Genomic DNA, 25435 nt, shown 5'->3' on the forward strand with positions numbered 1-25435 from the left:
CCATGGATTGAACTCACATTGGCCATGTTTGAGGCAAGTGGGCTGCCTGCTGTGCTGTTGCTTAGGCCCTCTTGTGGAAATTCTGTACTCCGATTGAGCCTGTCTTAGATCAGTTCTTTGTGCAACAAATAGAAATGACCTCATGGTTTACTTCAGTAATATTCATTACTTGGATTTCACTTAGGAGATTTGTGGACCAACTGATCATTCACTCAGGCTGTGAATTTCCTACTGTTCTCAAAAGTCTCAGTTTATCCTCTTCGGTTATTGGGGATATGGGCTTGAAGCTTGAATATCTAGCTTCCTCTTCAGTCCTAGCGCCGATATTTTGTTCTGTTTTATTCTCTTGTGAAAAAAAGATGAACCCATGGACTTCAGAGTTGTAAAATCATTCTTCCTGGGTATTTGGGACCCTTAGGAACCTTCATCTTAGGCTGTTACCTTTTTAAATGATAGCAGCAGAAGCAGCAGGTGATTTTCTTTTAGGCAGCTGTCTTCATGCCTCATCAGTTTGGGGGACTTGTTAGGATTATTTCCCTGGATCTGGAGGCTCTTCTGTAGCAGACCTTCGTTTCAGAGGGACTCGTCAACGCTGTAAAATAAAATGTAGAATGCTTGTGAATGTGTGTTTAAATTTTTTTTTAAAAAAAAGGTGAAGATGGGCCGGAGAGATAGTACAATAGGTAGGGTGCTTGCCTTGCACTCGACTGGCCTGGGCTTGATCTGTGGTACCCCATATGATCCCCCGAGTCAGGAGTGATTTCTGAGTGTAGAGCCAGACGTAAGCTCTGAGCATTGCTGTGTGTGCCCCAAAACCAAAACAAAGACTGTGAAGATCAAACCACTTCCATGTGAGCAGAGGAAGTCACAGTGGGTATATAGTCATTAATGCAGGAGAAATGTGATATAATGCAGTAGAGTCAGGCACATTTTAGATAGTAAGTCCAAGAATGTGGCCTGCAGGGGGCCTTGGGCCATACCTGGTGGTCCTCAGGGCTCCTGGTTCTGTGCTTAGGGATCACTCCTGACAGGTCTCAGGAGATTATGTGGGATGCTGAACCTGGGCCGACTGTGTGCAAGGCAAGTGCCTTATCCACTCCTCGACCTCTCTGGTCCCAGTAGTCTCCTGTTATGTTGCTCTTTTCTCTCCTCGAGGATTGCCAGTGATATGTCTGTCTTCTTCAGACAGGAACAGGGCTCCAGTCAGATTCGACTCTGCTTACAGGTCCTGAGGGCCATTCAGAAACTGGCCCATGAGTCATCCATCATGGCTCGAGAAACTTGGGAAGTCTTACTGCTGTTTCTTCTGCAGATTAATGACATCCTTCTAGCCCCACCAACCGTCCAAGGTTTGTTCATTTTTTTTTTTAAATCATTTCTTTCTGAGTTTCAAACCCAGTTCATGTTTAAACTTAAGAAGTAATAGACTTGGTAGAGATTTAAATTTTGGAACGATAGTTGGCAAGCTAAAAATAGAAACCCTCAAGGAACAATTTGAAATTAATACCTTCATTGATGATTTTGCCAAGTAGGGAAGGACTTTATTAATGTATTAATTAATTAATTAAGTAAGTAAGTAAATTAACGTATTTTTGTTAATGATAAGAACAGCAGTTGTTTAGTGTGTTTGTTTAGAACCTGTGTAAGAAATAATTGAATAAGAGATTATTCATAACTTATCTGATGACAAAGTAATTATCCAAGTAAAGTCTGGAAGTCTGATTTCCGTTGATGTTTTTGTCAGTAAATGAACCTTCACAGTCTTGAAATTTTATATTTGGAGTGTGACCATATACCATTAATTATCCAGTTTTATAGAAGACTTGCATTTTAGAAGCTCTGCTTTGATGTTACAGCACAGAGATCTGGCTTACATGTTTATGTTCCAGTTCCACTTCCCCTGCGTAGTCTCTTTTTTTCTTTCTTTCTTTCTTTTTGGGTCACACCCAGCGATGCACAGGGGTTACTCCTGGCTCTGCACTCAGGAATTACTCCTGGCAGTGCTCAGGGGACCATATGGGATGCTGGGTCAGCCGAATGCAAGGCAAATGCCCTACCCACTGTGCTATCACTCCAGTCCCCCCCTCTGTAGTCTCTTTACTGTCACACATATGATTGCTTGTGTTTTCACGAGTGTCTAGGAAAAGATGTAAGATACCAGAATTTCAGTGTTGAAACTTACTGTATAACAGAAACACCTGTTTGGTATTCATGGTAGCTACTAGTCATTGGCTCATTGATTCTCTGTCACGTACTCCCTGTTAAGTTAGAGGTCCCAATAGCTAAAGTCAGATAATTCCTCCTTTTCTGTAGTTTTTTATTGTTGAAGCTCTGTTTTTATTCATTTGAAATACACGTTCTTGTACTAATTCCATGTTTGTTTTCCGGAGCTCTGGTGGGTAAAGACCACTGCTGTCCTCATTTCAGGGTTCAGAGAAGGCGAACAGCTCTGTCGTCCTCGTTGGGGCTCTTCCTTGCCCAGCCACTCTCTGTTTGGCTCTCTGAAGTCCACTCCCCTTTCTCTTTAAGGTTGGCTTTCAAACACAGGACGCTCTAGCCTGAAGTTGGGGTTGGATGTACAAAGACCTAAGTATTTGTTGTGATTTCTTTACTTACTGACTATGTGCATTTCTTTACTTAATGGCAAGTTACTTAAATTTCCTGAACCATAAGTTTTATCATCTTAAAAATGGGTATAATTGATAGTTGGTAAAAATTTTATCTTGTAGAGTTAACATGAAGGTCTTGTGATTGTCTATTTGACACGATAAACTCCTTAGTATATTGTTACTCTCATAGGCATTCATTTTCTTTCTTCTCCCGTGTAACTGTCCTTTTTTATAGAAGATTAATTTTTTTTTTTTTTTTTTGCTTTTTGGGTCACACCCGGCAATGCACAGGGGTTACTCCTGGCTCTGCACTCAGGAATCACTCCTGGCGGTGCTCAGAGGACCATATGGGATGCTGGGAATTGAACCTGGGTCGGCCTCATGCAAGGCAAACGTCCTACCCACTGTGCTATTGCTCCAGACCCTGGAAGATTAAAATTTTTAGAACTGAGAGGCGTGACTTAAAAAGCTTTCTAAGTCATAATTGTGATTTCCTTCATAGGTGTGTCTAATAGTAGATTTTTTTAAAAAAGAAAACTTTTCATTTATGTTTTGAATTTGTCTTAATGTAGACAGAAGCCACAACTGTTGTTACAACTCAAGTTGAAATTGATTAGATAACAAAGCTCCAATTGAAATCAATAAGTATAAAAATCATGGGGGCTGGAGCATGTTTTTTAATGTGTTTTTTAACGTGAAAATATGTTCTATCTCATCATGGTGTTGCTAAGCCCCTGTCAAGAATTTCCTAAGCTCTTGGGGCTGGAGCGATAGCACAGCGGGTAGGGCGTTTGCCTTGCATGTGGCTGACCCGGTGACCCGGGTTCGAATCCCAGCATCCCATATGGTCCCCTGAGCACCGCCAGTAGTTATTCCTGAGTGAAGGGCCAGGAGTAACCCCTGTGCATTGCCGGGTGTGACCCAAAAAGCAAAAAAAAAAAAAAGAATTTCCTAAGCTCTTGATAGTTGAGCCTCCTGTGTTTCTGTTTTTGATTTTGAGTTTAGTTGGCTTCACTGTTACATTCCTATCTAATTTGGTGTTCCTACTGGAATTTCAGTATTGAGGAATTAGGAGGTGTCTAACACACCGCCACACGGTCCAGAGATGTCAGGGTCTATAGTTTGGGCCAGTAAGCCAATGTGGCAGCGGCTGTGAGAGGTGGGTGTGACTGTCCACTCTGGAGAGGCCCATGTTCTCTCTTCTTTTTTCTCTTTGGTTTCTGGTGGTTGTTGGGGATTACTCCTGGCTCCCTGCTCAGGAAGCACTACTGGAGGGCTTGGAGGACCAATGGGATGCCAGGGATTGAACCTCTTGCAACGCAAGCGCCCTGCCTGCAGTATTACCATTTGGCCCTTCCTGGGTTCTCTCTTGAGCACACGCTTCTCCCTTTCTCTCTCCGTCTTTCCTTCCCCTCTTCCTTTCTTCTGTCCCCCCCCACCCCTTCTACACAGGGCTTAATTTTGGCTCTGCACTCATGGATCACTCCATGCAGGTTCAGGGGACCATGTAGGATGCTCAGTCAGCTGCATGCAAAGCAAACTGCACTCTCTCTCCAGCCCTATCCCCTCACTTCTTTCTAAAGAAGTTTGAGTACAAACTATGCTTCACAACAATAAGTAAATGAAAATAAGTATACCCAGTGTTTGAGGCTCTGTGTTCTGTCCCTGGCACTATATACAAAAAGTATCCAAAGACATGTTTTCTGTTTGTCAGGTGGCATTGCTGAGAATCTAGCAGAGAAGTTGATTGGTGTTCTATTTGAAGTTTGGTTACTAGCTTGTACCCGGTGCTTCCCAACACCTCCTTACTGGAAGACAGCCAAGGAGATGGTGGCTAACTGGAGGCACCACCCGGCAGTGGTGGAGCAGTGGAGCAAGGTCATCTGTGCACTCACTTCCAGGTAGGTTATTGTCATTGACTTGCTGGTTTTCATCTGTATAGTCTCACACGCTTTTCTGTTGTGGTCTTTCTGGGATTCATATGTATGAAAAGCTTATCTCTGTCATACTATATCAGACATTATTGAGTTACTTTTTTTTTTAGCTTTTTTTTGGGGTCACACCCAGCGATGCTCAGGGGTCACTCCCAGCTCTGTACTCAGGAATCACCCCTGGCCGCGCTCAGGGGACTATATGGGATGCTAGGAATCAAACTCGGGTCGGCCGCGTGCAAGGCAAATGCCCTACCCGCTGTGTTATATCACTCCAGCCCCTATTGAGTTACTTTTGAAAATTGATTCCACTGTTTGACAAGTGTTTGTTTAATAATCTAAAACTTTTCAGAGTAGGGGCCAGGGAGGGTATAGTAGGTAGAATGCTTGCCTTGTACGTGGCGACCTAGGTTTGATCCTCGGCATCCCATATGGACCCCCGAGCACCGCTAGGAGGAATTCCTGAGTGCATGAACCAGGAGTAATCCCTGTGTATTGCCGGGTGTGACCCAAAAAGGGAAAAAAAAAAAAGAATTACAAATGAGGGGCTGGAGCGATAGTACAGCAGGGAGGGCATTGCCTTGCACATGGTCGACCCAGGTTCAATCCCTAGTGTCCCATATGGCCCCCTGATCTCCATTCCACCAGGCGTGATCTCCGAGCACAGAGCCAGAAGTAAGCCCTCAGTACTCAACCAGTGGGTATGCCCCACCCCTCCAAAAAAGAATTACAAATGAACGCGTAGAAAATTAAAGTATTTTTTGTTTTTGTTCTTATTCTGGGGCCACGCTGTGCTACGCACAGGGCTTATTCCTGGCTCGGCACTGAGGATTACTCCTGGTACGGGGAACCATGTGGGGTGTTGGAGATCAAACTATATGGGATGCTGGGAATCGAACCTGGGTCGACCGTGTGCAAGGCAAATGCCCTACCCGCCGTGCTATCACTCCAACTCCTAAATTTGTAATTCTTGCAGTCTTTATTGTTGTTGAAGCTGGACTGTTTGGCTTTTGAGTGTTTCTTATTCTGGATTTTTCTAATTACGTCCAACCCAGTTATGTTCCTCTCCTTCCTATATTTCCTGTCAGTTGTAGCTAGATGTGTTGTTTCCCACTTAGTGTTCTCTAAAATAGTATCAGTTTGAGGAACTGGAAAAATAGTACTGCAGGTAAATTGCTTCCTTGCATGTAACTGACCCAAGGTTGGTCCCTGATACCACATTCATTTTCGGTTCCCTGAGAACAGCTGGGTGTGGCCTCCAAGCCAAAAAAAGTAAAATAAATTTGAGATTTTATATAGTGTTACTGCCTTTTTTCCATTCTAAAATAGGTCTTGAGACACTTTTTTTGGGGAGTGAGGGGGGCAGCCTTATCTACAAGTCACTGTTTAGAGTGACTTCTAGCGGTGCTTGGGGGTCTATATGTGGTTCTGGGGTTTCGAGCCTGGTCAGCTGCATGCAAGGCCTTTCCTCCTATACCATCCTGGCCTGGTAGAATAATTTGAATGCTTGTTGGGTTTTATTATATAAAGGAAATATAATTAATTCTGTGATAGACTTTTTTTTTTTTTTTTTTTTTTTTTTTTGCTTTTTGGGTCATACCTGGTGATGCACAGGGGTTACTCCTGGTTCTGCACTCAGGAATCACCCCTGGCGGTGCTCAGGGGACCATATGGGATGCTGGGAATCAAACCTGGGTCGGCCGCGTGCAAGGCCATGTGCCCTACCCACTGCTATTGCTCCAGCCCCGTGATAGACTAGTTTTGACATTGTGTTGCTCCCAGTATTTTTACTTAAAAAAAAAAAATCCTTATATAATCTTTTGTTTGGGGGTTGCCACACCTGATGATGCTTTGGGGCTATTTTGCTGTGCTTGGTGGACTGTGCAGTGCCACAGATCGAACTTAAGACTTCCTAATGTAAATCGTGCGGTCAGCCCTTTGTGCTACCCATTCCTTGACATGAATCTTTATGCACCTTTGTCTGTATTTTGGCTGCTCTATAAGCTGTTTCTCAGTGAGTTGAAGGGCTTTAAATAGTTTATGTTTAGAATATTTTTAGTTGAATTGTTGAATTACTTTTGAGGTTTACCATAAATCTGAACTTCATGTAAAGTTCTGTAGTAGTTAGCATTTTGGATACATTATAGCTCACTGTGTTGAGTTTGTAGTGGGGCAGAGAGCTCCACGGGCAGGAGCACGTATGCAGCATCTGGGAGGCCCGGGATCGATCCCCAGCACCTCCTGCTTCCCTGAGTGCTGAGCCCCTAATAGTTTCTGAATACCACTGAATGTGACCCAAGGAACCCCCAAATTATGACTAAATACATCATTGTATATGTATAATTGTATATTATGATTGCATAATTTTTGTGACCTAAATTAATGACCTATAATTAAAAATTAATGTATAGTTTCATGTGTTGTTATTAATATATAGCTATATTATGTCATTAAACTGATAAGAACAGATACTACACTTGATCTTAACCACAAGGACGACTGGAACAGTAGCACAGTGGGTGGCGTTGGCCCTGCATGCTGGCCGACCCGGATTCAATTCCTCCGCCCCTCTCAGGGAGCCTGGCAAGCTACTGAGAGTATCTCGCCTGCATCGAAGAGCCTGGCAAGCTACTCGTGGCATATTCTGTATGCCAAAAACAGTAAGAAGGTCTCACAGTGGAGATGTTACTGGTGCCCGCTCAAGCAAATCAATGAGCAACTGGATGACAGTGATTATTACAGTGATTATATTATGTCATTGTATAACATGTAGCTATATTATATATAAGTAAAGATTACACTGTAGCACTGTTGTTCATAGATTTGCTTGAGCGGGCACCAGTAACGTCTTCATTGTGAGACTTGCTGTTACTGATTTTGGCATATCGAATACGCCACGGGGAGCTTGCCAGGTTCTGCCATGCGGGCGAGATACTCTTAGTAACCCCGGCAGGGCTCTCTGAGAGGGATGGGGGAATCAAACCCGGTCGGCCGTGTGCAAGGCAAACACCCTACTCATAAAGATATACTGTATTAAATATTACATATGCTGTTCTTGCGTAGCTGTGTTGTGTTGCAGATTGAACTTGGGGGTGTCTCAAGCATGTCATACTTGCACTCCGGTTCTTGAGCTATCTCCTGGCTCAAAATTGAAATATTTCAAATAATTAGGAAATGTTTTGCCATTTTAATTTATGTGTATTATAAGTAGTGGTTATCATTGATCAGTCATTTCAGTAAGGCATGTTTTTTTTTACCTATCATATTTAATAGTTAAAAACATAACTATTTTATCATATTTAATAGTTAAAAACATTTTTAGAAATGAACTTACTGGTTTGCATTTCTTATTTTCTAGGTTGTTGCGCTTTACATATGGTCCTTCATTTCCTCCATTTAAAGTTCCTGATGAAGATGCCAGTTTGATCCCCCCTGAAATGGATAATGAGTGTGTCGCACAAACATGGTTTCGATTTTTACATATGTTAAGGTACGGTCATTTTATTTATTTTTTGGGAGGGGTGCCACATGCGGTGGTGCTCAAGACTTATTCCTGGCTCTGCATTCAGGGGTTACTCCTGGCAGGCTTGAGGGACCACATTTGGCGCCAGGGGTTGAATCTGGGTTGGCTATGTAAAGGCAAGTGCCCTACATGCTCTGTTATCTCCCTGGCCCTATTTTAGACTGCCACGTGCTCTTTATCTGGTAAGTGTCCTAGGCAGAAACCAGGCTTTAAACTCGTGTATGGCTGCTAAAACACGACTGTCAGAGGAGCTGGATCGTAGAGTGTACGCATTATGCTGTTTGCCTTTTGCTCCCTGATCCAGCTCTCGATGGCTGTCCTTATATGCTTTTTTTTTTTTTTTTGGTGGTGGGGGGAGGTTGTTTTTGGGTCACACTGTCATCAGTGCCCAGGGCCTATTCCCAGCTCTGCAGTCAGAGATCACTGCTGGTATTCTATTTTCCAGGATGAAGCTCGGGTCAGACTTGTGCAAGGCAAACTATTTCTCTGGTCCTGCTTGCTATTTCTTGTACGGGGTGCCAGGTATCAAATCCAAAGCCTTATTTGGCACCTGTGTGCTCTCTCATTTGATTACATCACTGGCCCCTATTCTAAATCACTCTTGTTGTTTTGTGTGATTTATTTTTTCTTTTTGGAGGGGTGAATCACACCTCTTGGTGGTGCTTTGTAGACCAAGAGGTACAGGGGATTGAACCAAGATTGGCCTTATGCAAGGTCAGCTGCTTTTTTTTGTTTGTTTAAGGTCAGCTGCTCTCATCGATGCTGGTCAGGCATTTGTTCATTTTGGTAGATGCAGCATTTGTTCTCTGGAAGCTGCAGTCTGGAAGATGATGTCTCCTAGGAGTTTGTCATATTCTGAGATTACTGGCGACTCCCTTGCTCCTCTGTCGGATCAGCACTGGCTGGTCAGCCTGACTCTCAGGTCCTGTCCTCTAGTGGCTCTGTTTGCTATTTCACTGAGATAGGGGCCGAGGATAGGGCATTGGGCGGTAGAGCACATGCCTCGCCTTTCAGATCTGGGTACTTCCAGCGCTGCCAGCTGTGGCCCTGGTGGTTCCTTCACTAAGGGTTATGCCCTAAAATTTCACAGAATAAATTGTTGCATTTTACTGTTTTTTCCTTAATGGTAATTCTATTTAATACTGTTTCATTGGACTGGAGCCATAGCACAGCGGGTAGGGCATTTGCCTTGCACACAGCCAAGCCCGGTTCAATTCCTCCATCCCTCTCGGACAGCCCGGCAAGCTACCGAGAGTATCCTGCCCGCACGGCAGAGCCTGGCAAGCTACCTGTGTGTATTGGATATGCCAAAAACAGTAACAAGTCTCACAATGGAGATGTTACTTGTGCCCACTCAAGCACATCAATGAACAATGGGACAACAGTGCTACAGTGCTACCATTTCATTATTTCCTGCCTTCCTGCTAGTCCCAAACTGTATGTATACCGGTTGTAGTCTTTTCCCCACATACATCCTTTTTGCTTTTGGGGATATTCCTGGCAGTGATGGGGGCTCCTCCTGGCTCTGTACACAGGGAACCACGTGTTGGGTATCAAGCTCCGCCTTTGTGCAAGCAGAGCAAGCTTTCTGCCTGTCAGCCCTTTAAGCTGCCGTCTAGCCACATATCTTTATTCTGAACTTTTCCTTATATATCCTCTTCTGGTTTGACGTGTCTCATTTTCCTGTGTATGTACTAGTGATTCATAGTGCTGGACCACCTTTTTATAAGTTAGGAATGTTAAGCATTTTCTAAGATTTTATAGTTTGTGCCTTTTGTCTTTCAGTGATTTCTGTTTTTGTTTATTGGGGTGTGAGGTAGTTTGGGCCACAGTGCTCAGAGGATCATATGTGGTGCCTGGGATTAAATCGGGGTCAGCTGCATGCAAGGGAAGTACTTTAATCTATCTCTGTACTGTATCTCTGCCCTGAACTTAAATATTTAATGCGTCTTTTTTTTTTTTTTTTTTTTTTTTTGCTTTTTGGGTCACACCCAGCGATGCTCAGGGGTTACTCCTGGCTTTGCACTCAGGAATTACTCCTGGCAGTGCTTGGGGGACCATATGGGATGCCGGGGATCGAACCCGGGTCGGCCGCGTGCAAGGCAAACACCCTACCCGCTGTGCTATCGCTCCGGCCCCTAATGCGTCTTTTTAAGTTTTTTTCTTTTTTTTTTTGTTTCCTTTTTTGGGTCACACCTGGCGATGCACAGGGGTCATTCCTGGCTCTGCACTCAGGAATTACTCCTGGCGGTGCTCAGGGAACCATATGGGATGCTGGGAATCGAACCCGGGTTAGCCGCGTGCAAGGCAAATACCCTGCCCGCTATGCTATTGCTCCGGCCCCCAAAAATTGTTTTTTAAAGTTTTCTGTTGCTATTGTGTTATTTTTAAATATTGTTTATTGTTTTGGGGGGCCACATTTGGCAGTTCTCAGGGCAAACTCTTGGCTCTGTCCTCAGGGATCATTCCTGGTGGTGCTTGGGGGACCATGTGTGGTGCTAGGGACTGAACCCAGATTCACTGTGGAAGCAAGCACTGTACCCGCTGTAGTGTCTCTTTGCCCTAAAAGAAAAACCCTTGCCTGTTTCATGTTTCAAATGAAATTTTGGATCAGTTTGGCAGTTATAAAATATAAGCAAACAAACCCCAGTCTTTTGGAGTTTATTTATTATGGTAGCACTGTAGCACTGTCGTAGCACTGTCGTCCCGTTGTTCATTGATTTGCTCGAGCAGGCACAAGTAACGGTCTCCATTGTGAGACTTATTGTTACTGTTTTTGGCATATTGGATACGCCATGGGTAGCTTGCCTGTCTTTGCCGTGCAGGCAGGTTACTCTCGGTAGCTTGCTGGGCTCTGTGAGAGGGATGACAAAATCGAACCAGGGTTGGCCGTGTGCAAGGCAAATGCCCTACCCTCTGTGCTATTGATTTATTATGGTGGAGAGTATACTGTGGTCAAGTCTGGGGTCCCAAGAATAGTAGAAATAAGTACCAAGAGGTTGTCTCCATGGCTTGGAGGCTGGTCTCTCATTCTGGGCAACTCAGAGAAGGGAACACCAAGTAAAATGTGATTGGAGGTCATGTGGGGGAAAGATGATGCGGGCCCAATATAGACTAGAGACTGAACACAATGGCCACTCAACACCTTTATTGCAAACCACAACACCTAATCAGAAAGAGAGAACAAAAGGGAATACCCTGCCATAGTGGCAGTGTGGGGTGGGGGGAGACAGGACTGGGGAGGGGGGAGAGGGATGTTGGGTTTACTGGTGGTAGAGAATGGGCACTGGTGAAGGGATGGGTTATCAAACTTTGTAAGGGAGAAACATGAGCACAAAAATGTATAAATCTGTAACTGTACCCTCACGTTGACTCACTAATTAAAAATAAACTATTAAATTATAAAAAAAAAAAGTCTGGGGTCCACTTAACAGAGAGGCTCAGGGACATAGATTGACAAAGTCTCTGCCATCTTCAGGAAGTGGCTTTAGCAGGGCCAGAGTTTCGTAAGTAGGAACCTTTGTCTGTGTAGCAGATAAAGAGAAAATGGGAATCTTTGCTTGGTCCCCCAAGCACTGCCAGCAGTGAGGCCCTGAACATAGAGCCAGGAGTAGCCCCTGAACTACATCCAGCTCAGGGGCTACACCAAGGGTGGCCCCATACCAAAACCTCACAGAAAGCTTATCATTAACCAGTTTTCTAATTTCTGAACGAACAACCTACAGCACCTTGCAGGCATTGCTCTTAGTTCTTATCTTCGTCAGCCACAAGATGAACTGCAGTTCTCTTGTTATAATGTGCCACACTAGACGCCAGATTCCACACATTCACAGACACGTCTCTATCTGCATTTGCTGTCGCTTCAAATAAAGAAATGATTCCATGGAAGGAAAAGAGGTTTCAAAGGGCAGAGCATTTGTAAAGCACTGCTGTTTCTTTTCTTTTTTCTAGCCTAGTTCTTTTAGTCTTGTATCTAGTGGAAATTCTTCTCAGGTACAATAGGTTAATTATCTACATCACTTTGAATTGGAGAGGTAATTTAATGGATAACTAAATAGACCATTTCATGTGCAAATCTAGGTATTTTTTATGGAAGTGTTTAAAATGGCACAAAAAACTATAACTCAAGTCCAAATAATTTGTTTTGAAATGTATGACCAATACGTACACCTCCTAGTTCCTATTTTCAAATATTTAAAAAATAAAAATGAAATTTTTTTTCCTAATTTCTTCTTGGTTTACTGGTGGTTGATTTACTTACAGCATTACAATTTTGTTGCTTAGTTTATGACAAATTAGAAAAATACCCATGTATACTCTATTTATTTATTTTTCCTTTTTTGGGTCACACCAAGGGATGCTCAGGGGTTACTCCTAGCTTTGCACTCAGGAATTACTCCTGGCGGTGCTTGGGTAACCATATGGGATGCCGGGGATCGAACCCAGGTTGGCCGAGTGCAAGGCAAACGCCCTACCCGCTGTGCTATTGCTCCGGCCCCCCCATGTACGCTCTTTAAAAATTAAAGCTTTAAAGGATTAGGGAGCTAGTTCAGACCACTGGAGCATATTCCGGGTATGATGGAGGTCTTGAGTTTAATCCCCAGCACCCTGTGACGCCCTCCCGGCACCACCCCGTGTGACTCAGCTGTCCCCCAGTACTGTTGTGGCCCAGGCAGTATAGTCCAAGCACGGGACCCTCCGAGTTCTATAGCTGTGCCCTCATTGCCAGGAGTGACCCTGGAGTACACTGAGAACAGTGAGAGTCTCTCCGCCGAAGTATAAAAACTGCATTCTCCTTTCATTTTCATTTTCTGAATAAGTACCTTTCTATAGACAGACAGGTGCAAGTCTTCTGAGAAAAATGTTGTCATTTGTGTGTCTGCTAATCTGTTAAATACATACCAGTCTCCTTTCTGAATCAAAGAAATGGGCACAAACAATCCTGTTAGATGGCATATATTTATTGCTAGAGACTTCTAAATGTATAATTCTTTTTCTCTCTCTTGATAGTAATCCGGTGGATTTGAGTAATCCAGCTATTATAAGCTCTACTCCCAAATTTCAGGAACAGTTTTTGAATGTGAGCGGAATGCCTCAAGAATTGAATCAGTATCCCTGCCTTAAACATCTGCCTCAAATATTTTTTCGTGCCATGCGTGGAATCAGCTGTCTGGTGGATGCATTTTTAGGTGAATTTTATGTTTCGTTGGTAGATGTTTAAGGAGCTGCATGTAGATAACTGTAGAGTTTAATCTTAGAATCTGTTTTGGAGAGCCCTAAGAAAAGGATGAACAAATTTGATTACAAATAACAAACTAAGAACAATTAACTTGCAACAGATGTAATATCATAGATGGCTTTTGTTGTCTTTTATATGTAAGACATTGCTAGGAAAAAGACAATTGCCTGTTAGATAAACAGATGAAGGAGAGGAATAAATGCTTTAAAAAGAGAAAGGTGGTTATTCTCATTTATAACTTAAACAAATGCAGATTAAGATGCATTGATTTTAAGTACATAATTTTGCAAATGTGATTAATAATGCTGCTACCTTGTCTGAATTGTTAGCAAAATTATACTTTCTGTAAGCAGTTTCAAATTTTTACATCTAGGAATATTAAAAGTCAGAATTGTGTAACCTGTTGAAAGGCAATAATATTTAAAATCTTGTTTTCTACAACTTTTACTATGTGTACTTGTTATATATTATATAGTTGATATAATTAACTTTAGCTTGGCAGCCTCATAACATCCAAAATTGCCAGTGCTTTCAACATAACTAATTTTCACATGATAAACCCAGAATTAAGCAACTGCTGTTGAAGTTCCATCATTGCCACAGGCCTAAGGCCCTTTAATCTTGTGACTTGTCATAATTTGTGACTGTCTCATGGGGCCATGAAAGTTAAATAATTCCAGCTAGCGTGTTCAGGATTAGTAAGCATGAAGAGTCTGATTGGGCCTTTTGGGGAAAATTTCTTAGAAAATTTCACCCAGTTATCATTCTCTTCAGAACATGGTTTTGTCTAGCTGAAGAAAGACTTGAAAATGTAGTTGTTCATTCTGTATACCTATGATCAGCTAAAATTTGTGTTTTATAGCCCCAAAGAAATGTTGACTAGATACTGGGAGGCAAGTAGCAGTCTCTGCTGTGGTCCTATTAGGAATAATGCTTGAAGGTTTTCTGCTTTCATATTGTAACCATGAAAATAATTTCATTTATATTTTTAAAAAGGCATTTCTAGACCCCGATCAGATAGTGCCCCTCCAACACCTGTGAATAGACTAAGTATGCCTCAGAGTACTGCTGTCAACACAACCCCCCCACATAACCGGAGGCACCGGGCGGTTACTGTGAATAAGGCCACCATGAAGACAAGCACAGTGAGTTTTCACCGCTATTGTTTGTGCAATATAAAATTGACTTTTCAATTTGCCATCCGTTTTCCCTTATTACTATTTGGGGGTGGGGTTTGGGGCCATAACTGGTAGTGTTTAGGGAGGGAGGCAGACTCAGGGGACCAGGTAGTGCTGGGGTTCAGACTCAGGGCACCAGCTTGCAAGGCATGTACTGTCGTCCTCGGGGTTACCTCCCTGTGGCCATCCTCTTTCAAGTCTCCTGTTCTCTCAGACCTTCTGAGTGTGGCATGTTCTTCTGTTCTTCTGATAGGTTAGCACTGCTCATGCCTCCAAAGTTCAGCATCAGACATCCTCCACCTCTCCTCTGTCAAGTCCAAATCAGACTAGCTCAGAACCCCGGCCACTGCCTGCCCCCCGGAGACCAAAGGTTAACAGCATCTTGAATCTCTTTGGATCATGGTTATTTGATGCAGCATTTGTTCACTGTAAACTTCATAATGGGATAAACAGAGACAGCAGCATGACTGGTAAATATTGCTCAAGACATACGTTATCATTTTTTTCTTTTCCGTTTTTCCTTTTTTCCTCTTTCCTACCTGCAAGATTAATATGTATTTTAAGAAGCTCTCTGTCTCTGAACACCAATGTCTTGTGCTTAACCCCTTCCAGCTGACATAACAGAAGTTTTTCTGCTTGTCCTTTCTAATGTGTGTTCTATGAGGTTTGACTTTATCTGGTTTATTAAATACTTCAGGTTAGCTATTTTTTGTTGAATCAAATTCCTTTCAGTAGGTGACCTGGAAAGTCCCTTCATGTCAGCCAGGATAATACGATATAGGGGCCAGAGTAATAGCACAGCGGGTAGGGCGTTTGCCTTGCACATAGCCAGCCCGGGTTCCATCCCCTGCATCCCATATGGTCCCCCAAGCACCGCCAGGAGTGATTCCTGAGTGCAGAAACAAGAGTAACCCCTGAGCATTGCCGGGTGTGATCCAAAAAGCCAAAAAAATAATAATAATATAACTGATATAAAAATTAAGTATTCAATGAAGAAATTATTCACAAAAAGTGTTTTCTTAGATTTGTATAACCATTCATTCATTAATACATATAAATATACCAGAAAAATTTTTTGCTTCATAAAAAATTCTAAATTGGGGCTGGAACGATAGCACAGTGGGAGGGCGTTTGCCTTGCATGCGGCCGACCCGGGCTCGATTCCCAGCATCCCATATGGTCCCCTGAGCACCGCCAGGAGTGATTCCTGAGTGTATGAGCCAGGAGTAACCCCTGAGCATCGCCAGGTGTGACCCAAAAACCAAAAAAAAAAAAATTCTAAGTTGTCTAAAACCTAAATTATGGGTCTTAGTCTAGAGAACTTTATTTTAAGGGAGACATTAAAAAATAGTATTTGTTCTATATCTTACTAGGACATATAGAATTATTAATGCAATTAGGGTGTTTTAAGTAAGATTTTATTATAGAAATGAAGCACTAATGAAATCTGATTTATTTTTGTCATTTTACTGTCTCTTGAAAGTAAAACCATAGGCTGCTGATTGAAAGACTGAGATGGTGCAGAATTAGTGAAAACTTAAGACAAATTATGACATGTTTTTATAAGAGCTAAGTAATAATTATGGCGAACATATATTGAGTTGCAATTTTATGTCCCAGGCACTGTGTTATATGTATTAATGAGTATATTGGTTGTTTGGTGAGAAAACACTTTTACACTGGGATTGTAAATAGGTGAGGTAAAACAAAGCTTAATTAATTCTCTTGGGAGAATGTTAGTTAAGGAAAAAACTTATATAACGCCTGTAAGGCAGAGCAGTAGTACAACAGGAAAGGCACTTGCCTTGCATGCCACCAACCTGGCTTTGATCTCTGGCATCAAATATGGTCCCCTGAGCCCTGCTGAGAATGATCCCTGAACACAGACCCGGGAGTAAATCCTGAGCACTACTGGTTGTGGTCCAAAAACAAAATAGAAAACCAAAAACTTAATTCTTGGCTATTATATACACACACATAAAAGGTGTTCTGAATTTTAAAAAATAATTTATAAGTATAAAGGTATTTTCATGATTATAATTTGAGATTGCATAGTTTAATTTAGGGATTTCTTTGTTTTGTTCAAATTTAGGTTCTTTATGTTTTACATCTACACATTACATTTTATTTACAAATTTGAAACTAGTACACTTAAGGATAAGTAAATGTATGCCTGATGAGTAAATGAAAATTTGAAAAAAAAGTTTGGATTATATTTATGTTCATGTACTTTATATTTTGAGTTTTCTCAACTATGCTTATATTTATTAATTTGTATTACTTTTTTTAGAATGAGTTTTTTATGTTTTTATTATTAAGTGGAAAATTTTATATTGTAACTTGATTATCAAGCTGTTGACAGAACTAAAGCCATGAATTCAGACTAGCTTAACCTGCTGTCTTCCTGGTGGGCTTGCTTAAAGGGAATTTACAGAGCTTCCCACTCGAAGGTGTTGTCACAGCTTTATTATCTTGTGCCAAAAGATCAAAACCAGAATTCAACGGGGGGGGGGGGGGTGGAGGAGAGAGAGAGAGAGAGAGAGAGAGAGAGAGAGAGAGAGAGAGAGAGAGAGAGGAGAGAGAGAGAGGAGAGAGAGAGAGAGAGAGAGAAAGAGGCCACCAGGCTTTAATCTCCCGCACCCCATATGGGCCCCCGAGCACTGCCAGAAGTGATTCCTGAGTGCAGACCAGGAGTAACCCCTGAGCACAGCTGGGTGTGGCTCCCAAACATACAAAACAAATAAACAAGTAAATAGGATTTCAATCTTGGTGGGCAAGATTCCTTAATACACCAACATTTTCCTTAGTGATGAAAGGATAGAAACCCTTCGTGTTCAGAAATGAGAAGGGCTGTAATATTACTGGGGATAGGAAATATCCAAATAATTAAATGTTTTAGAATGTGGTTGGATAATACTCTTGCAAGTGGTGGGAGGTTTTGGAATATTAACACCATTAGTTTATTTTCTGAGTACTGGCTGCCATCAAGGAATTCTGCCATGTAGTTCACCTTTAACTTAAAATGTTTGCTTCTATGAACTGGTTAACTTTTAGGTTTAGTGACAGTACACTGTGTTTTGTGAAAGTAACATTGAGCTGGGAAGGGTTAATGAACTGAAATTTTAATGCACGTTATGGGCAGTTGAAAGCCTCAATTCTTTGTAGTAATGTATTATCTTTGTTCATTGTTTTGCATGATACAAAAACCATAATTTTTAATCTGAATGCACAATTTCTTATGTTTTTTTGAAATAGCTTGTGATATCATAAAGCTTTAGCCTAACTTTTAAAAAGCTATAAAGCTTTCTTATTGTAAAATTTCACCATCTTTAAAGTATTTTATTATTACTGCTGTCCTTTGATTTGTTTCCATTTATTTCTATTATCTTGCAGCATCTTTTATCCAAATTCTTCTTTCTTATAAATCTTGTAAGTAGGAACCAGAAGCTTTTCCTTAATTGCAGTCATGTTTTTATTTTTTTCATAATTCCATTAAAAAATTTGATTGTCATTGTCTCTTGTAGTTTTTGCACTTGGGAAGAAAAATACTTTTCTGTGTTTTGAATGGGGAAGATTGTTGGCAAAAGCAAATTAATCTGCCTGAATCAGTCCCATTATTTCTGTACACTAGTCTGGTCATGTCATGAATTTCAGGACTTTGCACTAACTGTGTTTTGGCTCTTTTTTTTTTTTAAAGCTTTAAGCTTTTATACAGATTTAGTGTTTGATTTGTATGCATTCTGCATGTAGTGTTTTTCAAATGTATTATTGCTGGATAGCTTATTCAGGACTAAAAATGGCTCATGGGAAGTTGCATAAAGATTTATGCTTGACTCTGCATCCTATTAAACCTATTATTACAAAATAATTTAAACATTTATGTTGAGTGATAAAAGATTTCAGAGTGGTTTTCATTACACTAGGAAATCTTTTGTTAAAAATAAAAGCAACTTTCGAAGGGCTTCTGTTTCAGTGACAATGAATGACAACGATAATCTTTCTTGCCAATCCAATTTTCTCATTTATCAACCTCAAGTTAGCCGCTGTCTGTGGTTGTTAAAATTCATTCTCATTCTGCTTGGTCGAGCATTCTTTGGTGTGTGTTTTGGAGTTGGGTGGTTGGTGGGAAAGGTTTTTCTTCCTCCCTACCTATTTCTCATTGTTACCTTGCCCTTCCCTAAAGTATACAAACTGGCATGGGATTGCCCATTCAGTTATGATGTCCTTTTTTGGGTAATGTGTACATTGCATTAGCTATTTTTCTTCATATTTAAGCATCATGCTATAGTGGGAGGAAAAAACAATAGAAAAGCCAAATTTTTAAAATCATATATCTGTGCTTAGATACAGATATATACAAGTGTACTCTGCTGATCAAAAATTCAGTTGAAAATGCTTTTTTTTATAGAATCTGTTAAACTAATTATATCACTGTAAATTAATTTTACATTTAATGTAATCCATTTTCAGAGAGCCCTTTTATAAAAAATTAAGATATAGTTGCTAAACAAAAGCATTATTGGATTCAAGTAACTCTAATGATACCAACATTTGATCTTTGTGTCCAGGGTCCCATGAGCCTATTTACATATAGACAAATATAATAAAACCCTCCTTTTCTCTCCCCAGCCATCACAACACAAGCTAGCATGGAGTTTCGACGGAAAGGGTCCCAAATGTCCACAGACACCATGGTTTCCAATCCTATGTTTGATGCAAGTGAATTTCCTGATAACTATGAAGCAGGAAGAGCTGAGGCTTGTGGGACACTTTGTAGGATTTTTTGTAGCAAGAAGACTGGAGAAGAGATTCTGCCAGCTTATTTATCCAGGTCTTAGAACTTTTTTTGTTTATTCTGCCACTTTATAGAGTTTTGATAGTGAAACTATTTAAGCATTGCTTGGTAGGCTGAATTGTTAAGTGTATGTTGATCTGAAATATACCTGCAAATGCCTGTAAGTAACTGAGATTTTTTTCCATTTTTACTTGCGTCAGCAGATTTGGTAAAGACTTTTTATTTTAGAATATTCTTTACGCTATCTTAGTTTTACTTCTATATATATGGAGAGATTTGGAAGGTTTACATTAATTTTTTCCCCTCCCTTTAAGTTTGAGCACTGTGATAGCCACTGTGGGTAGAACTGCTAAAATGGAAATGTTATCTGTAAGTACTGCCTCCAGGAAACTAAGCAACAATGACCTGTTATTTATAGGAAATAGGAGATAGGAAGTGCTGTGAGCATCAGACGGAGAAGCTGCATGCCCTCACACTGAGGTTTCAGAAAAAAGTTACAGAGAATTGGATGATTGTGCTGGGTTTATAAAGGTTATGAAGTACTTAGGCTGTGTTTAAGCAAGTTCAGTAAGATTGTCTTAACCAGGCTTCTTGCTCTAGGCATCTTAGTCAGGTCAGAAATTTCAAGTCATTTTGATTCTTCTCTCTCTATGTCTTTAGCTTTTACTTTCTGCCACTTAACTCTTTTTTCTGTCTGAAAGAGGACAGGGTCCTTCTAACTCTGGCCTCTCTCTGATTCTTCAGGTTTTATCATTTTTTCCCCAAAGTAACTTATTCTGTGCTTTCCTCTTCTCAACCAGTCATTCATCCAGCGGCTGCAGTGGTGTTAGTGTCAGCAAGAGCATGGAGGGGTCTGTGTTCCTGAGAGAGGATGACAATCGTGTCCTCATAGCACAAAGCAGAATGGTCCGTGCAGGGGACGAGTAGGGGATATCTCAGTCATAGGCTTTGACTCAGTAACAGGGGAAACCCTCTCAATCTGATTCAAGCACAAGAGAAATAAGTGATGAGAAGCCAGTACTATTTAATACCTCCAAAGGTCAGGACTGGGGCAGCAGCAGGCTCATACGAAAGGGAGGATCCAGGGCAAGTGTTTAAGAGCAACCTCCCTCCCTCCTTTCCACTTTTCTCTTCACAGTTTCCCAGAACTCTTTCATCCTTCTTTATAGCTTATTTTCTTACTTTGCAGTGTGCTTTTACGTTTCCAATTCCCGTGATCCTGGTCTAAGTCACTAGCAGGGCCAGTTAGCATCTCTGAGTTTTAATGTCAGATTCCCAGCAAAGCCACATGGATCAGCTCTGTGCTATTCCGTTTTGCCTGTCACAGTGGGCCGCATGGAATGCCGGAGCACTCCTCTTGTGGAGGGAAAGCACGTTTCTCAAGAAGGAAATGATGGGTTGGGTAGATCCCTCAAAGGTATCAGTGACAGTAAGGGAGAAGTGTGTGGACATGCGCTCCCTGCCTGACTGTAAGACTGCATGGGGAGCGAACAGATTTGGGAGAGGGGTGGTGATCAAATGATGACTTTGGTTTTGAACCTTTGGAACTTGTGTTAGATATTATTAACTATTTGTTAAGTTCCTACTTTATGTCAGACTGTGCACGTGGAGTACAGGAGTAAGCACTGGACACATCCTACCCTAAGTTCAGTCTTTCTACCAAGTGGAGCTGGAGCTCAGTTGAGAAGTATGGGCTAGAGACTGGTTTGATTATATTTGGTGGCTTACACAATGTTTAAACTAGAACTAGTGAAAGAGATAGCTTCAAGCTCTGAGGTTCACTAATATTTGCCTATCTGTAGACCAAAGATTAGGTGTGGTATAAGAGGGTTTGTTAAAGGAAATAGTTATAAAGTTGTCAGAGAAGAGTAGGGAGAATTCAGAGGACTAAAAGCTTTAAAAAAGCAGAGTGGGGCTGGAGCAATATAGTACAGCAGGTAGGGCATTTGCCCTGAAAACGCGGCCAATCCAGGTTCAATCCCCGGCATCCCATTTACATCCCAATTACACTGCCAAGAGTAATTCCTAAGTGTAGAACCAGGAGCATTTCCAGGTGTGACCCAAAAAACCAAAATAAATAAATAAACAAATAAACAAATAAATAATGCAGTGTAAGTTAATACTTTGATATGTCTTCTAGATTGAGCAAGTTAGAGACTGTTAGTTATTTGCTGACCTTCTAGGAAGAGAAGGTAGATTGAAATGGGTGAACAGTGCCTGGGAAGTAAGGAAGTTGTTCTGAAAAGTTTTTTAGTGAAAAATACTTTAGTTCGAGTGTACCAGTAGAGTTACATAGAATGCTTAGTTGTTGAGTATTAAGGCACAGGGTTAATAATATACTCATGTATAATTCTAAAAGGGGTCTTTTTCAGAGTGACATTCATATCATAATAAATGAGGACTGAAGGGGGTTTTATTTCCCCCAAAAAAAATAATGGGGGAAGAGGAGAAAAGGCACAAAAAAGATCTTCCCCCCACCAGGAATTATGAAATGCTACAGAATTTTACTGACATTCAATGTTTTTTATTCTGTGATAATTCTAACCTCAATAATACCTTTTAGAGGTGAAAAGTGGAAGTAGACTTTCAGATGACTAGAAGATATTGTTAATTATGATAAGAGTTGATCAGCAGCTTGTTTAAATTTTTTTTTTTGCTTTCCTAGATTTTACATGCTTTTAATTCAAGGTTTGCAGATAAATGATTATGTATGCCATCCTGTCTTGGCCAGCGTTATTCTAAACTCCCCTCCTTTGTTCTGCTGTGACTTGAAAGGGATTGATGTTGTGGTTCCTTACTTTATTTCAGCTCTTGAAACCATTTTGCCTGACAGGTAAGCAATCATTTCTGTATTAGTCTCTCAATTGTCTGGTTTGGCCTGGCTTATTTTAGTGCTTCAAGTTTTCCACTTTATTCTGTTCAGTTGTGTTGGGTACCAAGAGGACTCGGGCCACATTAAATGATTAAGAACATAGAGATCTACTTATTCTTACACTCCTTCTATTATGATCTGTTCATGAAGTTGTTAAATCCTTTTTCAGCTGGTCTAGAGGGGTTCGGGCAACTTTAGCTATGTCCTATTTTTGTAGACTAGGACTTATATTTAGAATCATTCAATCAGATTCCAGTTTTAATTCCTAACAGATTATCATACAGATATTCACATCCATGCCTATGCACACACATACTCAAATTGAAAATAGGAGCTCAATGGAAAGTTGTTGCTGGTAGTATTCCTTATGAAACTAACCCCATGCTTGAGTTATGAAACAGTGGCATGATGCATGTTTGGCAATAACTGAAAAGTTACCTTAACTTAAAAATACTAATAGCTTTTTTTTTTTTTTTGGCAGAGAACTCTCAAAATTCAAAAGCTATGTAAATCCAACGGAATTGAGAAGGTCTTCCATTAATATCCTACTTTCTTTGTTGCCCCTCCCTCATCACTTTGGCACAGTCAAATCTGAGGTAATTTTGATGAAGATTTTTTACTATTCTGCTTTGTGTGCTACTTCAAATCAAACTGTATTTAAAGAATTAGAACAGGAACTTTTAAAGAAAATTCAAATTATTCCAAGTGCGTTAACAGAGTTGATTAGTTGTGATATTTCTTGTCAGCCTGCCAGCCTGCTTTCTGTCCTTTCAGGTGGTGATAAACTAGTAATATCCAACAACATATGTTATGTGAGTCCGTGACAGACTTAGCTCCGTGGCTATTAATAGATTTAAAGCCTTTTTGTTAGATGATTTTCTCTTTGTGCAAGTTGAGCAGTTTCTAGCTCGGTATAATGAGACGATATCCACTTACGTTAAATATTATTTGTTTTTTCTTTCTGTAGGTGGTCCTGGAAGGAAAGTTTAGTAATGATGACAGCTCTTCCTATGATAAACCAATAACTTTTTTGTCTTTGAAGTTGAGACTTGTGAATATATTAATAGGTGCCTTGCAAACAGAAACAGACCCCAACAACACTCAGATGATACTAGGTTTGTGTTGTTGTTTTGGTGCGGTGGACTATGCCTGTTGGGGGAGGGAGGGGACCATGTGCTGCTGGTGGTTGTGCCTGGGTCTCCAGCATGCAGAGCTTTGCACTTCAGTCCAGTAAGTCATCTCTTCTGCCCCCACATAACCTTTTACGTAAAATCCTGTATATTACTGACCCCTGGCTGCTAGCAGTATGCCAGACTCCCAATCTAGTTTCTGCCTTAGTATTTATTTCTAGGGCTGAATTCCTTCATAAATACTGCAGTATGTCATCATAATGTGTATCCATGGACAAACCCTGAACTATGGGACTTTATTCCATGCTTCAAAAGCAGTCTGGTCGGAAAGAAACAGTTGCAGTTTCTATTTGATTTCATTCATTTATTTTATTTTTGTGGTGCTGATGACTGAGCCAGTTCTTACACCTGCAGGGGCATGCACCTTGCTTCTTAGCCACATTCCTGGCCTTCAGTTTCAACTTATTTTCTAACCTTTGTTTTGCTTTTTAATCGTCAGAACCTGATTTTAAAATTATTTTAGAATATCTTCAGTTATTTTTATTGTCCTTAAAATTGAGATGCTAACATCTGGCCTTTCGTGTCAGTTAAAGGATACCTGATAATAAAGGGATGCAGCTCAGTGGGAGAGCATTTGCTTTACGTGTAAGTGTGATGCCCTGGGTGTAATTCCCAACACCACACACACAGTGCTAATAATGGACAAATCTTTACATACGTCAGTTTGACCTTCAAAATTATGTTAGAGAAACGTATTTTTGGAACTTTGAAGCAAATTAAAATGAGCATGTTTATTTCTTTATTTGGGGATCCACTCTTGCAGCCCTCAGGAGCTATTCCTAACTGTGTTCAGAGTGACCTCTGGTGGCACCGACTCAGGATACCATGTGTGGTACCAGAGACTCAAACCAGGGTTGGCAGGATACAAAGGTCAGTCAGTGCCTTAACTTCTTCACTATCTCTCTGGCCCTAAATTTAGCATTTTTAAGCAGTATCTTTTCTGACTAATCAACGGATTTTTAGCAAGTTAGGTAAATTTCGGGAGCCTGAGGGCCAGAGAGAGAGTATAGGAGGTGAGCACTTGCCTTGCCACTTGGCCATTCCTGGTTCAGTCCCTGGCACCATATATGGTCCCCGGAGCCCCACCAGGAGTGATCCCTTAGCACTCCTGGATGTGACCCTCCTCCGAAACAAAACAAAACTGAGTAAAATTTCAGGAATACTTGTCTAAAACCAGTTCATTTGAAATTCTTCAACCTTTTAGTATTTTTGCCATGCATTTTATATCAACATATCTTTTCGCTGTTTCAGGGGCAATGCTAAATATTGTTCAAGATTCAGCACTTTTAGAAGCCATTGGTTGCCAAATGGAGATGGTAAGAAGTATGATACACCTAAACTGTCAGAGAATATCAGCTTCTGATTTTGTGTAATTTACATTCCAAAATTTCTGTCATTAAGATTATTAAAAGATCTTATTTGTAGAATCTTGTTGTCTAGAAGGTTCAATTTTTATTGATGATTTTTAAAAGTATGTTTGGAGGACCTGTGCTGGAGTGATAGCACAGCGGTAGGGCATTCGCCTTCCATGCGGCCGACCCGTGTTCGATTCCTCCGCCCCTCTCGGAGAGCCCGGCAAGCTACTGAGAGTATCGCGCCTGCATGGCAGAGCCTGGCAAGCTACCCGTGGCATATTGGATATGCCAAAAACAGTAACAATAAGTCTCTCGGTGCATATGCTGCCTGAGCCCATGTGCTGCTTGTGCCCACGTGGCCGAACACATGTGGTGCCCGAGCACATGTGGTGCCCGCATCTCCCCCCTTGAGATGTGTACTTTCATGCTTTCGTGTCCAGTGCTAGGATGTGTGTAGAGCTTCCTCCACCCTTGGAGAAGCCTGCGTTCGCTCTTGAGCGCATTACTCCTACTGTTTTTTCTTTTCCACTTATCCCTTCCTCCTTCCCTCAGAAACCTCTAAATAAAATCTATTTACTTAAAAAAAAGTCTCTCAATGAGAGACGTTACTGGTGCCCGCTTGAACAAATCGATGAGCAATGGGATGACAGTGATAGTATTTTTGTAGGACCACTCCCATTAATATGGGGGAGGGGGCACATGTGGAGGAGGATTCAAACCCAGGACCTTGTATGTGCAGAAAC

The 25435-nt window shown here is 41.1% G+C and overlaps 1 protein-coding gene across 7 annotated transcripts in view; it reads left to right on the top strand.

Moving 5' to 3' along the window:
- The window catches only part of RALGAPB (Ral GTPase activating protein non-catalytic subunit beta), a 101857-nt gene that overhangs the window by 26290 nt on the left and 50132 nt on the right, over positions 1-25435 (top strand). For 4 of the 7 annotated variants that reach the window (XM_055137952.1, XM_055137954.1, XM_055137955.1 and 1 more), the window contains exons 4-15: positions 1186-1349; positions 4324-4510; positions 7899-8030; positions 13074-13252; positions 14299-14447; positions 14734-14950; positions 17874-17909; positions 19110-19311; positions 21941-22108; positions 22629-22743; positions 23115-23262; positions 24589-24653. In XM_055137952.1, coding sequence (XP_054993927.1) covers positions 1186-1349; positions 4324-4510; positions 7899-8030; positions 13074-13252; positions 14299-14447; positions 14734-14950; positions 17874-17909; positions 19110-19311; positions 21941-22108; positions 22629-22743; positions 23115-23262; positions 24589-24653 — 1762 coding nt within the window. The remainder of the gene's footprint in view (positions 1-1185; positions 1350-4323; positions 4511-7898; positions 8031-13073; positions 13253-14298; positions 14448-14733; positions 14951-17873; positions 17910-19109; positions 19312-21940; positions 22109-22628; positions 22744-23114; positions 23263-24588; positions 24654-25435) is intronic. The other 3 variants (XM_055137957.1, XM_055137956.1, XM_055137958.1) reach the window with 1 other exon arrangement.

This window comes from Sorex araneus, chromosome 5 (genome assembly GCF_027595985.1).
Source record: "Sorex araneus isolate mSorAra2 chromosome 5, mSorAra2.pri, whole genome shotgun sequence".
NCBI classification, from domain to species: Eukaryota; Metazoa; Chordata; class Mammalia; order Eulipotyphla; family Soricidae; genus Sorex; species Sorex araneus.